The sequence below is a fragment of the Charadrius vociferus genome, unplaced genomic scaffold, assembly GCF_000708025.1.
Source record: "Charadrius vociferus isolate BGI_N301 unplaced genomic scaffold, ASM70802v2 scaffold932, whole genome shotgun sequence".
Lineage (NCBI taxonomy): Eukaryota > Metazoa > Chordata > Aves > Charadriiformes > Charadriidae > Charadrius > Charadrius vociferus.
The window spans coordinates 120880-133435 of record NW_009647299.1 but is presented as its reverse complement, the minus strand read 5'-3'; the positions used below and the strand labels follow the sequence as shown (position 1 = coordinate 133435).

General features: G+C 51.2%; 1 protein-coding gene across 1 annotated transcript in view; it reads right to left on the bottom strand.

Moving 5' to 3' along the window:
- Window positions 1-8121, bottom strand: part of LOC104281989 (keratin, type II cytoskeletal 5-like) — a 17867-nt gene extending 9746 nt beyond the window's left edge. Inside the window, exons 1-8 of the mRNA XM_009880054.1 lie at window positions 7558-8121; window positions 6526-6746; window positions 5482-5542; window positions 4889-4984; window positions 4602-4766; window positions 4346-4471; window positions 3776-3996; window positions 3127-3317 (exon numbers count right to left, since the gene is read on the bottom strand). Of these exons, the coding sequence (XP_009878356.1) occupies window positions 3127-3317; window positions 3776-3996; window positions 4346-4471; window positions 4602-4766; window positions 4889-4984; window positions 5482-5542; window positions 6526-6746; window positions 7558-8121 (1645 nt within the window). The remainder of the gene's footprint in view (window positions 1-3126; window positions 3318-3775; window positions 3997-4345; window positions 4472-4601; window positions 4767-4888; window positions 4985-5481; window positions 5543-6525; window positions 6747-7557) is intronic.
- Between the last annotated feature and the right edge of the window lie 4435 nt (window positions 8122-12556).

Below are 12556 nucleotides of genomic sequence, written 5' to 3'. Positions count from 1 at the left end.
GGGAGGCAGGGGTGGTATTTTGGGCGGCAGGGATGGCATTTTGGGAGGCAGGGATGGGATTTTGGGAGGCAGGGATGGGATTTTGGGAGGCAGGGATGGCATTTGGGGAGGCAGGGGCTGCCCAGAGGGTGGGGTGCGCAGCGAAGGGTGGTTTGGGAGAGCTCAGCTGCCCACGAGCATCACTTCAGCACGCTGTTATTCCCTTTTTATTTTATTTTTTTGCTTTTTCAGCGCAGACTGGAAGAAAGACATTCAAAGTTTTCAGGTTAGTTAAGGTTAGGTCGTCGTTAGCTGTGTTAATTCCTCACACCCGTGCGGTGTAATTCAGTGTTCGCCCCGGTGAGTGCAGAAACGGAGGTGACTCAGGGTTTATTTTTAACCTTCCCTCTATTTTGGCCCGTCTGTCTGCAGCATCCTCTGCCACAGCAGGGGATGAGGGGTTTTGTCCCCGGACTTTGGCCTTTCTGCCCGCGGCTTCTTTGATTGTCGGGACGAGGGGCGGTTGGATGCTCCCGTCTGGGTTTCGGTGCGGTTTTGCCGAAGCGGCGGTGGGAGCGTCCGCAGCGAAGCCGCTGGCCCGGCGTGTATTTACTTGCTTTTTCCCATTCGCTGCGCGGAGTTTTGCGAAGCCGCGACGTCGAGAGGTCAGGGAAGAGCAAAGCGTCTGACTCTTTGAAATGCAATAAGGTGTGAGTGTGTGTCTGAGGGTTGGGGTTTTTTTTCCCCCTCTTTTTGTGGTTTTTTTTTTTTTTTAATTCTCCTTTTGCAATGACGGTTGACTGAAATACCTGCATGGGTTGGGGAGCTGTTCTGCTCCAGCTCACCGAAACCCATCCTCAATCTAGATCAGCCTGATAAAAATCCTCCCCCAGAGCTCTGTGCGTGCTTGGGTTTGCTAAGTCTTTTTAAGAAAGGAAAAAATAAATACTGGGTTTTCTCCCGAGCTGGCAGAGCCGTGCAACACCCTCCCCTCCGCGCAGGAAGGACTTTTGGATTAACCCCCATCATGTGTTAAAAAATGAACAGTGATTGACTTTTTTTTATTGGTCACTTAATGGGTAAACCCCCACCCTCCTCCTCCTCCTCCTCCTCCTCCTCCTCTTTTCTCCGATTTTTCAATTTGGTTCGGGACAACTGATTTCAAGCTTTTCATTACAATTTTGTCAGAATTTTGAGATTTCTCCCCCAAAGTAAAGCAAAAATCCCCTCCAAGCTCGCTCTGCTGAAGGCTGGGAATATTCCATGCCACTGGTTCTGGTTTAGAATCAAAAGATGTGGGAACAGATAAATTACAATCCAGTTTTATTGGACACATTCCAAAAAGAGAGAGGAAGGAAGACACAGCGTCGTATCGCTATCATTGAAGTAGAAAAAGCTGCGATTTTCTTTTTTAATGGTACTTTCAGAAAAATAAAAAAAGACGCGGCGGAATAGCTCGAGGGGTAAATTCCATCAGAAAGGGGAAAAGTAAGATTTTGAGCACTTCTCTGCCTTTGGGCTCCTGCTCCCGGTTGCCTCATTTCCCACCTCCTGCACTGAAACCTGACGGCACTTTTCGGTTTACCAAATTCGGTCTTTCTGCAGAGACACCCACACCCCGTGGAGATGCGGGAATACCCCCAGGAGCGGTGTGGACGTGGCCCTTTCAGGCGGTTTTTTCAGTGGAATTTTCCCTGTCTCAGACTTTCACCCCGACTGCCGCTACCACGACAGTGGGCAAAGTCAGCGTGACTTGGACTGGTGGATGATTTGGGCATTTTTGAAGCCGTTCCAACAAAACCTGGCGTGAGACAGGACAGTGACCCAGTTTAACTGCAAACACCGATCTGGCTTTCGAAGAACTCTCTGCCTCGGTTATTATTTAGAATTAGAAAATCCTGTAATTTAGAAAACAAGCCCTTTCCCGTGTGCTGTGGATCGGTCCCTGATGGCTCCTCTGACAAAACGCACCCACGAGATGACGCGGAAGGCGCCACTATGGGCGAACCGTCATTTATGAAGAGAAAGGACGGGAGTGGGAGAGTAGTTTGGGCTTCCTTTTAGATAAGCTCGTCGCAGGTTGACTCGGCATCCCTATGGGTGGTGCTTCTCGGGTGGAGGTATCTCAGATTGCTTTCCTAACACCAAGCTCTGAACCGCCGGCCCGGCTCCTGTGCCTGACCTCACCCAGATGCAACGCTCAGCACATCTGGAAGAACCATGTTTTTCGCAGCTCGGCTGTGAATGGCGGGGGGGGAAAAGGGATATTTTTTTTTTTTTTTCTATCGCACTCGAGTGACTCAGAAGTGACTCCTAACGGGCTCTGTCCTCCTGCGATAAGGGATATTTTAAGAGGGCCCCATCCTGCTTGCAAACCGCTGCCTGGGACCTTTCAGCAACCTCCTGGGGTATTTCTACATAGCAGAAAAATAACCCCCGTCTCTGATAAAGACGTGTTGCTTAACAGGAAGGAGCGAGCTTGGTTCATCCCCCCCGTGCCGACAGAGCAGGCTGAAGGGAAGCCAAGTTCCCAGCCCGTCCGTGGGCTCCCGTGGGCCAGAACTGAGCTAAAACCCCAAGTTTTTCCATCTTCCCTGCTATTTGATCTGTGCCGGCCGATGGCTGTCAGCTGGCCGCAATTACAAACGCGCTGCTCAGCCTCATTAAAAGCAAACAAACAAACAAACAGAAAAATAATTCCCCATTCAGAAAATCGCTTAGGCCCGTGTTTTCTTTTTAATCCTCTTTCAGGTACTTTGAGGGATCTGGTGAACACGTGCTCCGCTGCTCTTCTTGAACCGTGATCCAAACTCTTAAGAACTACAGTGCGAGGAGCCGGGACAGAGGTGGGTGGAGGGGATGGTGGTGCGCAGGAGCGATGCGGGAGTGATGCAGGAGCGATGGTTTTGGGGAGGGTCTGGTGGCGGTTTTACTCGGGCTGCGTCGCGTTCTTCAGGCTTTGGCTTTTTATGCTCTTTTTGCTGGAGGAGGTTTTGGAGACGATTTTCACACCTGGGTTGGTGCCTTTCGCACTTCCAGAGCTGAAATTCCCTCCGCCGGTGCTCAGACCACTGCTGCCACCTGCTCCGTAGCCAAGACCGCCTGCGATGCTGAGACCGCTGCCTCCTCCAAATCCCCCTCCGAGACCACCACCACCACCAAGTCCAAGTCCTCCGCTTCCAAAGCTGTAGCCTCCACCGCCGCTGCCTCCTCCAAGACCAAAACCGCCTCCGCCACCTCCTCCAAGTCCAAAACCACCGCCGCTGCCTCCTCCAAGACCAAAACTGCCGCCGCTGCCTCCTCCAAGACCAAAACCGCCGCCGCCGCCTCCGCTTAGACTGAGTCCACCAAACCCTCCTCCTAACCCAGCTCCACCAGCCACAGCAGAGTTGGAGCTGATGACAGCTGCAAGAGAAAGCAACCAGAGGGTTGGACATCTGCTTGACAGTCACCCAGTTCCAGAAAACACCATCAGCAGGACCTTGACCCGCAGGACCCGAACCCAACTTCTGTCCCCTGTGCAAGCCTCTAAAGCCGGTGGAGCATCTGAACATCTCGTATTGGGCAAAACCTCCCTTTTCCCAAGGTTCCTCACAGCCCCTGCTCCTGATGGGCCCAAAGCAAGACAAGCACTGCGATACTTACAGTAGCTGATGGGGTTGAGTCCCTCTCCGCTCAGCCTGTTGGAGGGCAGAGAAAGGGGAGGTTAGAGCAAAATGAAGGAGACGGGCAGGGGGACCAACTGCTGGCAGGGGCAGAGCGATGGTCATTATTCCTGCAGGGATTTTGCCCCCACCTGCTCTCCTCTCCTTCCAGGAGCTTTCTGTAGGTCGCGATCTCAATGTCCAGGGCCAGCTTGACGTTCATGAGCTCCTGGTACTCGCGGAGCTGCCGGGCCATGTCAGCTTTGGCTTTCTGCAGAGCATCTTCCAGGTCAATCATCTTTGCCTTGGCATCTTTGAGGGCCAGTTCTCCGCGCTCCTCAGAGTCTCCGATGGCCGTCTGCAGGGTGGCACACTGCAAGAGGAGGGATCGGGACTCCTAACCGCTGCTTTTCGTTTTGGGTAAGAGTCACCCAAGGGAAAAAAAACATTCTGGTTGGGGGGTTAATGAAAAAAAGCTGTGACTGAGGTCATTGACCCGTAGCTAACATTGCTGGAGTTGAAATGCCAGCCTGGCAAGAATGATTTAGTACATGTTCCAGCGTGGTACCCTTCTCGGGAGGGAATTCAGTACATTTAATGAGGGACATTGTACTCTGTGGCTGCCAAGGTCTCCCCGATCAGCAAAGCAGTGGCAGACAGCAGAGCTGCAGTGCTAAAGGACCACAGAACGGGGCTCCACGAGCTCCTCTTGCCATTCCTACCTGGTTCCTCGTGTTCTCTATCTCTGACCGGATCCTCTGGATCAGCCGGTTGAGCTCCGAGATTTCCCCCTTTGTGTTGCGCAGGTCGTCCCCGTGCTTCCCAGCTGTGGCCTGCAGCTCCTCAAACTGAGGTTCAGAAGGAAGAGTAAAGCGTCTGAGATGTCCAGGTGGAGAAGAGGTGGCTCAAACAGCCTTACACAGGGCCAGCAGTCGTTTTCCCCAGAAATGCATCCATGGCGTCTATGGGTCTGCTCACCTTGGTTTGGTACCAGGCCTCCGCCTCGGCCCGGCTCCTGTTGGCGATGTCTTCGTACTGAGCTTTGACTTCAGCTATGATGCTGCTGAGGTCCAGGTCCCGGTTGTTGTCCATTGACAGGATGACAGCGGTGTCGGACACTTGTGCACTGAGCTGAGCCAGCTCCTGCGAGGAAGCACAGAGGATCCCGGTCAGCTGCACTTACCTTTTCAAGTGCCATGAGTGATGGCAGCCACCATCCAGGGGGTGACAACAGGACAGAAATCGGGGGAGGAGGGTGTCTGTACCGCATCGTAGAGGGCTCGGAGGAAACTGAGTTCATCGGTCAGGGCATCCACTTTGGCCTCCAGCTCCACCTTGTTCATGTAAGCAGCATCCACATCCTGGAAAAGAGCAACCATGGGGACATCTGTGGCCCCTGGTCCCTCTTCTTCAGCTCAGCCAAGAGCTGGCCAAGCCTGGGGGTGAGGCTGCCACTGGCGCTGCTGCCTGACTGGAGAAGCTCTGGTTGGCCCATTCCCCTGGAAGAGCACCAAGAGGACACCTCTTGGCCAAAAGAAGTGCTGTGTGTAACTTTGTGAGTGGATAAGGCGGGGGTGCAGGCCATTTGGCCTTGGTACCTGGGCTGCCCAGCACTAATGACCATCTTTGGTTCTCCGTGGTCTGTTTTGCCCAGGTGAGCGTGTGTATATGTTGTGGGACAAGAATTTACTTCCATCTTCCAAGCCCCTCCATTCCTTTCCCCCCAACCACACTCCAGATGACAGCTTTTAAAGGGTGAGGATGCAGCTCCGTGAGATCTCCCATCCTTTAGGACATTCCCAGCCCGTGCAATGGTTAGGGTTAGCTCAGCATCCCTGATACCTCCTGTCTCACCCACCTTCTTCAGCACCACAAATTCATTCTCCGCTGCTGTGCGTCGGTTGATTTCCTCTTCGTACCTGCGGGGGTAAAGGGAAAGATGTGCTGCATCATATCTCGGTGAGCAGAAAAGTGGTGCAGGTAGGACTGCAAGGTTATCTGGACCGGGTACGGGGTTTCTAAATCAACCTCCTGGAAACTGCCCAGCTCAAATTTGTGACAATCCCATTTCTCAAAGGGTTAAAATGACATTTTAACATAATGCAGATGGAAAAAGGAGGGTAAAACTGATGTAGATGATTTTCCTTTGCTGAAAGCTGGTTTAGATGATTTTACTTTGCAAGTGTCACCACAAGTTGTTGTGACCTGGCTGAATCTGCGTTTTCATAGAGTCATAGAATGGTTTGGGTTGGAAGGGACCTTACAGATCAAATCGTTGCAACCCCCCTGCCCTGGGCAGGGACACCTCCCACCAGCCCAGGTTGCTCCAAGCCCCGTCCAACCTGGCCTTGAACACCTCCAGGGATGGGGCAGCCACAGCTTCTCGGGGCAACCTGCCCCAGGGGATCACCACCCTCAGAGTGAAAATTTTTTTCCTAATATCTATCTTAAATCTCCCCTTTTCCAGTTTGTAGCCATTTCCCCTTATCCTATCACTACATGCCCTTGTAAAGAGTCCCTCTCCAGCTTTCTTGTAGGTGCCTTTCAGATACTGGAAAGCCGCTATAAGGTCTCCCTGGTCGTCTTCTGGTTGGAAAAATGTTGATGGACCACCTTCTGCTGCTGTCGAGGAAGAGAGGGGTTCTGCAGAGAGCGATACCTCCCAGGAGCGGTCCGTTAGAGGAGGATTAGGTAGGTACTGTGTTGCGGGCTAGAGCACAAACTGGAGATACATTTTTTTCCCTTTCCTGTAGAAAGTTTGGTGGCTGTCTCGGGCTAAACGTTTGACTTTCAGAAAGCTAAATTTAAGTGGGCTAAGTCCTACTGCCTAATGCTAAGCTGAACCATTTGCATCCCGTTTCAACCCCCAGGGTGCCTGGATGTGCCGCTAACGGGCACTCACTTGTTCTTGAAGTCCTCAACGAGGTCTTGCATGTTCTTCAGCTCCCCGTCCATGCGTCCTCTCTCATTGAGCAGGTTGGCCAGCTGCCGTTTCAGGTTGTTGATGTAAGCCTCAAAAAGTGGGTCCAGGTTGCTTTTGCCTGAGTTGTTTTTTTGACCCTGGTCCTGCAGGAGGGTCCATTTGGTCTCAAGCACCTTGTTCTGCTGCTCCAGGAAGCGAACCTGAGCATTGGGAAGCAGAAGAGGTTTAGCAGAAGATACCTGGGAGCGTCTTGTTGGCCAGTCATCGGTAACTGGGAGTGATGCATAGCACAAACCAAGGAAATCCCAAACCAAGAGAGACTATTAAGTCCAGCTGTGAATATCCTCCAGATTATCTAGGGCTAAGTGAGTCCATCTGCCCTCAGTGGACAGTTCTCGTTAGAGACAATTTAATTTAGCAAGCCAATGAGCAATCACTAGACAATGCGGGTTCAGCTCTTTCATCACTCGCTTTCTTTAACATCCTCTGGTTTTTCTTTCTTTGTAAGAGATATTTATCTTCCTTCATTAAAGCTGAGATCTGAGTACTACAGGTTAAAAGACAGGTACTTAATTGCCTTTCCTTTTGCTCATATACGCTGCATATTTACCCAAGTAAAAGCCAAGGAAGGACTTAAGTTGAGTCAATATAAAAAGGACTTTAGCTTGCAGGCGAGACAGCAATAAGGACTAACGCGTCTGCTGTGATTCCCCGCAGAGAGGGCTGGGTTAAGCAGCAAAGTCTGGACCTGAAACTGGCTCTCTCCATTTGATCTAATATATCTTATTTCTCGGGCGCAAAACCTGGATCTAATCCTTTTCGTACTAGTTTCTAGTCTAGTTTTCTGCCTTGTAACTCTTTAGAAGAATGTTCTTTTTTGATGAATTTAATGAAGACACGCAGGCAGGAAATATGCAATAGGCTATAGATCTATGAAGTTGTATTTTTGTAGCTACAAGACTGTCTCGCTCCCCCTCTACCACGGTTCCACAGCATGTGGTGAAGTCTCACCTTGTCAATGAAAGAAGCAAACTTGTTGTTGAGGGTCTTGATTTGCTCCTTCTCATCTTTTCGCACCTGGTGGATGGTTGGATCTATCTCCAGGTTCAGTGGTGCCAAGAGGCTCTGGTTGACTGTCACTTCTTGGATTGTACCGACTCCAGGTGGACCACCAACAAATCCCGCTGGGTTCCTGCCACCACCCAGCCCTCCACTGAATCCTCCCAGCCCCCCTACTCCTCCAAAGCCAAACCCCCCACCACCTCCCTGTCCACCACCAAAGCCAAGCCCACCGGCACCTCCACCAAAGCCGTACCCACCACCTCCACCACTGAGACCAAGCCCGAGACTGCCACCAGCTCCGCCACCACCACCTCCACCTCCCAGGCCAGAGCCACCACCAGCTCCACTCCCAAAAGCAGCTCGGAAGCTACTTCCAACACCGATGGATATCCTCTTGCTACCACCAAGGTTGTAGAGGCTCCTGCTGCCAAAACCACTGCCAAAACCTCCACCACCTCCTCCGATGAGCCTTCCAAAACCACCTCCACCTCCACCAGACCGTGCCACAGACATCGAACTAAAGCCGGCCCTGTTGCCGCTCGGAATAATAGCCGAGGCCGTGCTGTAGGATCTGCCTCCACCTCCCGCTCTCATGCTGGAGGTTTGCCGGTTCATTGCAGAGGAGGTAACAGCCCGGCACTGGCGAGGAGCAGCAAACTGGGAGAGTGCGGCTCTCTGCAAAGGGGGTGCGGGATGCCCTTTTTATCCCTCTGGGGATCTGGGCTTGGTTGCATGGAAGTCCAGCGATCAATTTAGTGCCTTCATGGTTTTGACGTGCCAGGCAGCCAGCTGTCTGATTGAAACTCGTTAAACACTGATTGCACTCAAACACGCCTATCGGAGCCGGTGCGAATCTGCTCAGCTAGAAGAGTTATCTAACTCCCTGATTTTTTGGCAGGGAGAGCTGCACAGCCTCTGTGCGCTTGCAGAGGTGGATTATTTTATTTCCTAGCTGCGAAGCAAAAGAAAAGAAATAAAAAAGGGGGGAAAAAAAGAGAAATGGCTACCCAGATACCCCTGTGCTATTTATAAGGTGTAGTAGATCACTACAGAGCTCAGCGGAGACTCCTCTGAATTAACTTGAGTGAAAGGCAGTGAGAATAAAATGGCTAAATCTGAACAAAAATACTTCACGGGGCTTCTTCACCCGAAGGCGGAGCGCGGGGGTGATGTTCATGAAGCCTGACATCTCTTTCGGGGCTCTCATTTATCCAGCCTGCCTCTTCATGGCAGAGACCGTCTTTTTGAGCTGACGAGCTCAAACAGGTCCGGATCCCTGATTTTCCTATGAGACACTATATTTAAATGTCACCTTAAATTCTGGCCATTTAGTGTCGGGTATTTAGTCTGTGGCAGGTTTCCCAGGCTTCCTCTCGATTGGCATCTCCAGAGGACAACTCCATCCCACCCAGAGGTTGCCATTGCAATGTCTCCAGCCAACCGATCGATGCATTTTCATCTTGATCTAAAAAGCATTTCAATGAAAGAGGCAGATTTGCTGAAAAACGCTTTGCCCAGCTTTGTGGAAAGGTATTATTTGCATGTTAACATTCAGATGTAACCAGTCTTGAGTTTCTCGCTCTTTACAGCTGTGATTTCTTTTAAAGACCTTTGAACCTTTCCATTCAAAATGTTGCCAAAAGCAAAGATTTAACCGACATGAAAAATACTCCCACAAATCCTCCTTATTTTAATTCCAGGAGTGTTTGGGAAAAAGAGCATATGCAATAGGGTGTGGTGACATTTTCTGGCGTCTCAGACTTTGTGGAACGGCAATGTTTAGAGTATTTTATCCTTCATATTTAAGAGCTCCGTTCGATTTCGGAGCATGTTGCTGTCCTGGTGGCATTGCCCGTGCTGTGCGCATGACTGGAGCTTAAAAGTATTTACAGGACAGGACTCTACATGCCCTGCAAAATACATTCGTGTGCCCCAGTGCTACAAAACCATTAAGTACGAGCTAAAAATCCCACTGGCATCTCTGGAAGAAAAATTAAGGAGGCGCTTCGTGTTCTGCCCAATAGAGAAGACCAAATATGTGATTATCCTCAGAGAAATGCCACCAGGCAGGCTCAAACCGGGAGAGTTGGGTCACTCGAACAGAATTTCCCATTGCAGTGGGAAATTCCCAGTTGGAACAGGTCGGCTTGCTTCTCTTTGGAAAATGTTGCTCCGAATCTGCCGGGGATGTCACTTGAAATTCATGAACGTCTATAGCCTTGATTATTTGCATGAAATTCAAAGCCCGGGTGCGATGGGAAAATGAGATTGTCTTCATGCTTTCTTGACCCCAGAAAAGGCAGATTGTCCTGAAGCTGACAAACGGGTTCGGATCAGATATTAGAGCTGAATGAATATAATGGGATTAAAGGTGGGGCTGCCAATAAGAAAGAGGGAATTGTCATTTTCGGCTCCCACACTCTTCTTCCTTCAGCCCACTGTCCACACGGTATGCGAGCGATGCACAAGCTGGGGGAAAAAATGCAGTTTCTTTACCGGGCTGGTCTATCGCATGGAGGAGCTGAGGTCTGTGGGCTCCGTACCCAGAGACAGATGTGGCGATTTGCATCTGTTAATCTGGATCAACTCCACTAGACTTTGTTGCTCTACCAAGGGGCACGTCCAGAGTGAGACCGAGCTGGATTTGGCCTCCAAACTGCCCCCAAAACCGCCCTCCTGGCCCTTTTTTCTCTCTCCAAAATAGCCTGATCTACATGAACATCTTCAAGCAGGCAGCAGAAAACATGGGTTTTGCAATACTGGGGGGTTGAGAAGTGCAGAGATGATTAAAGGTATTCTCCCAGAAATGAGGAGCTGCTGGGCTGCTTTGGTACCCTGGGGAGCCGGCGGGGTTTTGGTGTGCGGGTATTGTTTCGCAGGAAGGTGATCAACATGAGTTATGAGCTGTTGGGGCACTGGGAGCTTCTTGTTTGGGTGTTTCTGCTCGTTATTTACATACAAATGAGGTGAAGTCCGAGTCGTATGGGTTGAGACAGAAGAGATGAAGATAACCATTTTGAAAAACATCCTCTTGAGGTGGGTGGGTTCTGCCTTCTCAGCAAGGGCTGATCCATTTGGCTGTCACCACCCCCACCCCAGCCCAGGCAGCGTTGCTAAGGCATGCCATCTATTAAAAAATAATTTGTGATCTGCTATCTGCTCATCACTTCCACTGAACCATCTGGCTTTCCATCAGAAAAGCACTGCAGACGTGGGGAGCCTGAACCCGCCACGCTCTGTGCTGGGAGAGAAGCAGAGTTCAACCAGTGGGAACCAGTGGTAGGTTCATCACCATCACGCCGGCATGGATAGACCGAGCCCGGCGTGATGGTTCAACTCATCCTCCAGCCGTGGAGAGGTCGGGGCAGACAAGCTGTGAGTCACCAGTGAAGTCTAGGAAGCGGAGTGGGACGTTGGGGAATAAATTATGACACCCGCTCCTCGGGGTAGCTCTCATGGGGTGAATAGATCTGCCCACGGGGCAGTCCAGAGCGAAGTTGTCTCAGGGGTTTTCGGCTGCGCCCTGGTGAGCCATGGGAGAAGATAGGGAGGGCCGGTTGCTTTTCCTGACATCCAGCTGTGCACCCAGCTGGATGAGCACCACCACGGCAAGCCCTTCCCCCCCACGGTATGGAGACCTTTCGTTGAGTCACCGTCCCTTGGAAAGTGGGGACCCTCGCAGGAAAAAGGGAGTGGGCAACCTGATCTCACCTAAAGCCCAGTCCCCCAAACTGGTGGGAGAGGGGTTTCCCCTCCCCACAAAGGATGTCGAGGAGGGGACGCGCGGGCACATCCCACAGCCGCTGCTCTCTGTGCGGGTTCCTCTGTTCTGAGGAAGGTGGGGCGTTTGAGGAAGGAAGAGTTTGGGAAGGTGCACTTTTCTCTTGCTTTCTCTTAAAATTAGCAGACTATTGTGGGAGGGTTTCAGGGGTGGGGTGTGGGATCATCGACTCATAGAATGGTTTGGGTTGGAAGGGGCCTTTAAAGGCCATCCAGTGCCGCCCCCTGCCCTGGGCAGGGCCACCTCCCACCAGCCCAGGTTGCTCCAAGCCCCGTCCAACCTGGCCTTGAACCCCTCCAGGGATGGGGCAGCCACCGCTTCTCGGGGCAACCTGCCCCAGGGGCTCACCCCCCGTACCGCCAACAGTTTCTCCCCGATACCCAATCTAAATCTCCCCTCTTCCAGTTCGAAGCCATCACCCCTCATCCTATCACTCCACGCCCGTATGATTTTCGTCTAGTTACTACCAGTGCTGGTTCTCACCGATTTCTTTAAACAAGGACCTGGCTGCTCTTTTCTTCTCCCTCCAGAGATCCCAGACCAGCTGAGAGATCCCGACCGAGCTGCACGTCCCACCGGCGGTTAAATATCCTACTTTACGCTGCGTTTCCAGACTTCCTTGTGGCCACGCTAACCTCTGGATGGAATAAAGGTATGCAAAAGCGCGGCAGGAAGGAGCGCAGACAAAGTTGGCAAAAAATACATCTTTGTTAAAACTCCGCTTCTTGCGAGCGGCCGACCCCGGCCCGTTCGGAGCTTCGTGTTTGAGAAAATACCTGTGCTTTTTGTAATACCGGGGAGGGAAATGAAACCCGTGAAGCAAAGCATGGATTATGCGTGTAGTTTATTGAAGGTACAGCTGCAAGTTTGGAGTAAGCGAAGGATAATCAACTCTGTTCACTTACACAGTAAAAGCTTTAAATCCGTCTATCTAGTACACACACAGGAAAAACAACTCATGCATTTAACTACAGAAATATAAGGTGCTCGTCGGTGTGTAATTAAAAGCTGCTCTACCAAACCTGGTGTGGCAACTTGGACCGATTTACATAAGCATTACCAACCCTCTCGTAAACAGGAAAAATTGGATTTTCTGGTGTCATTAAAGAAGTGAAATAATAGCCGCAGCCACAATTAAAAATGTGGCTGCTCTTTCTGAAGTTGGGA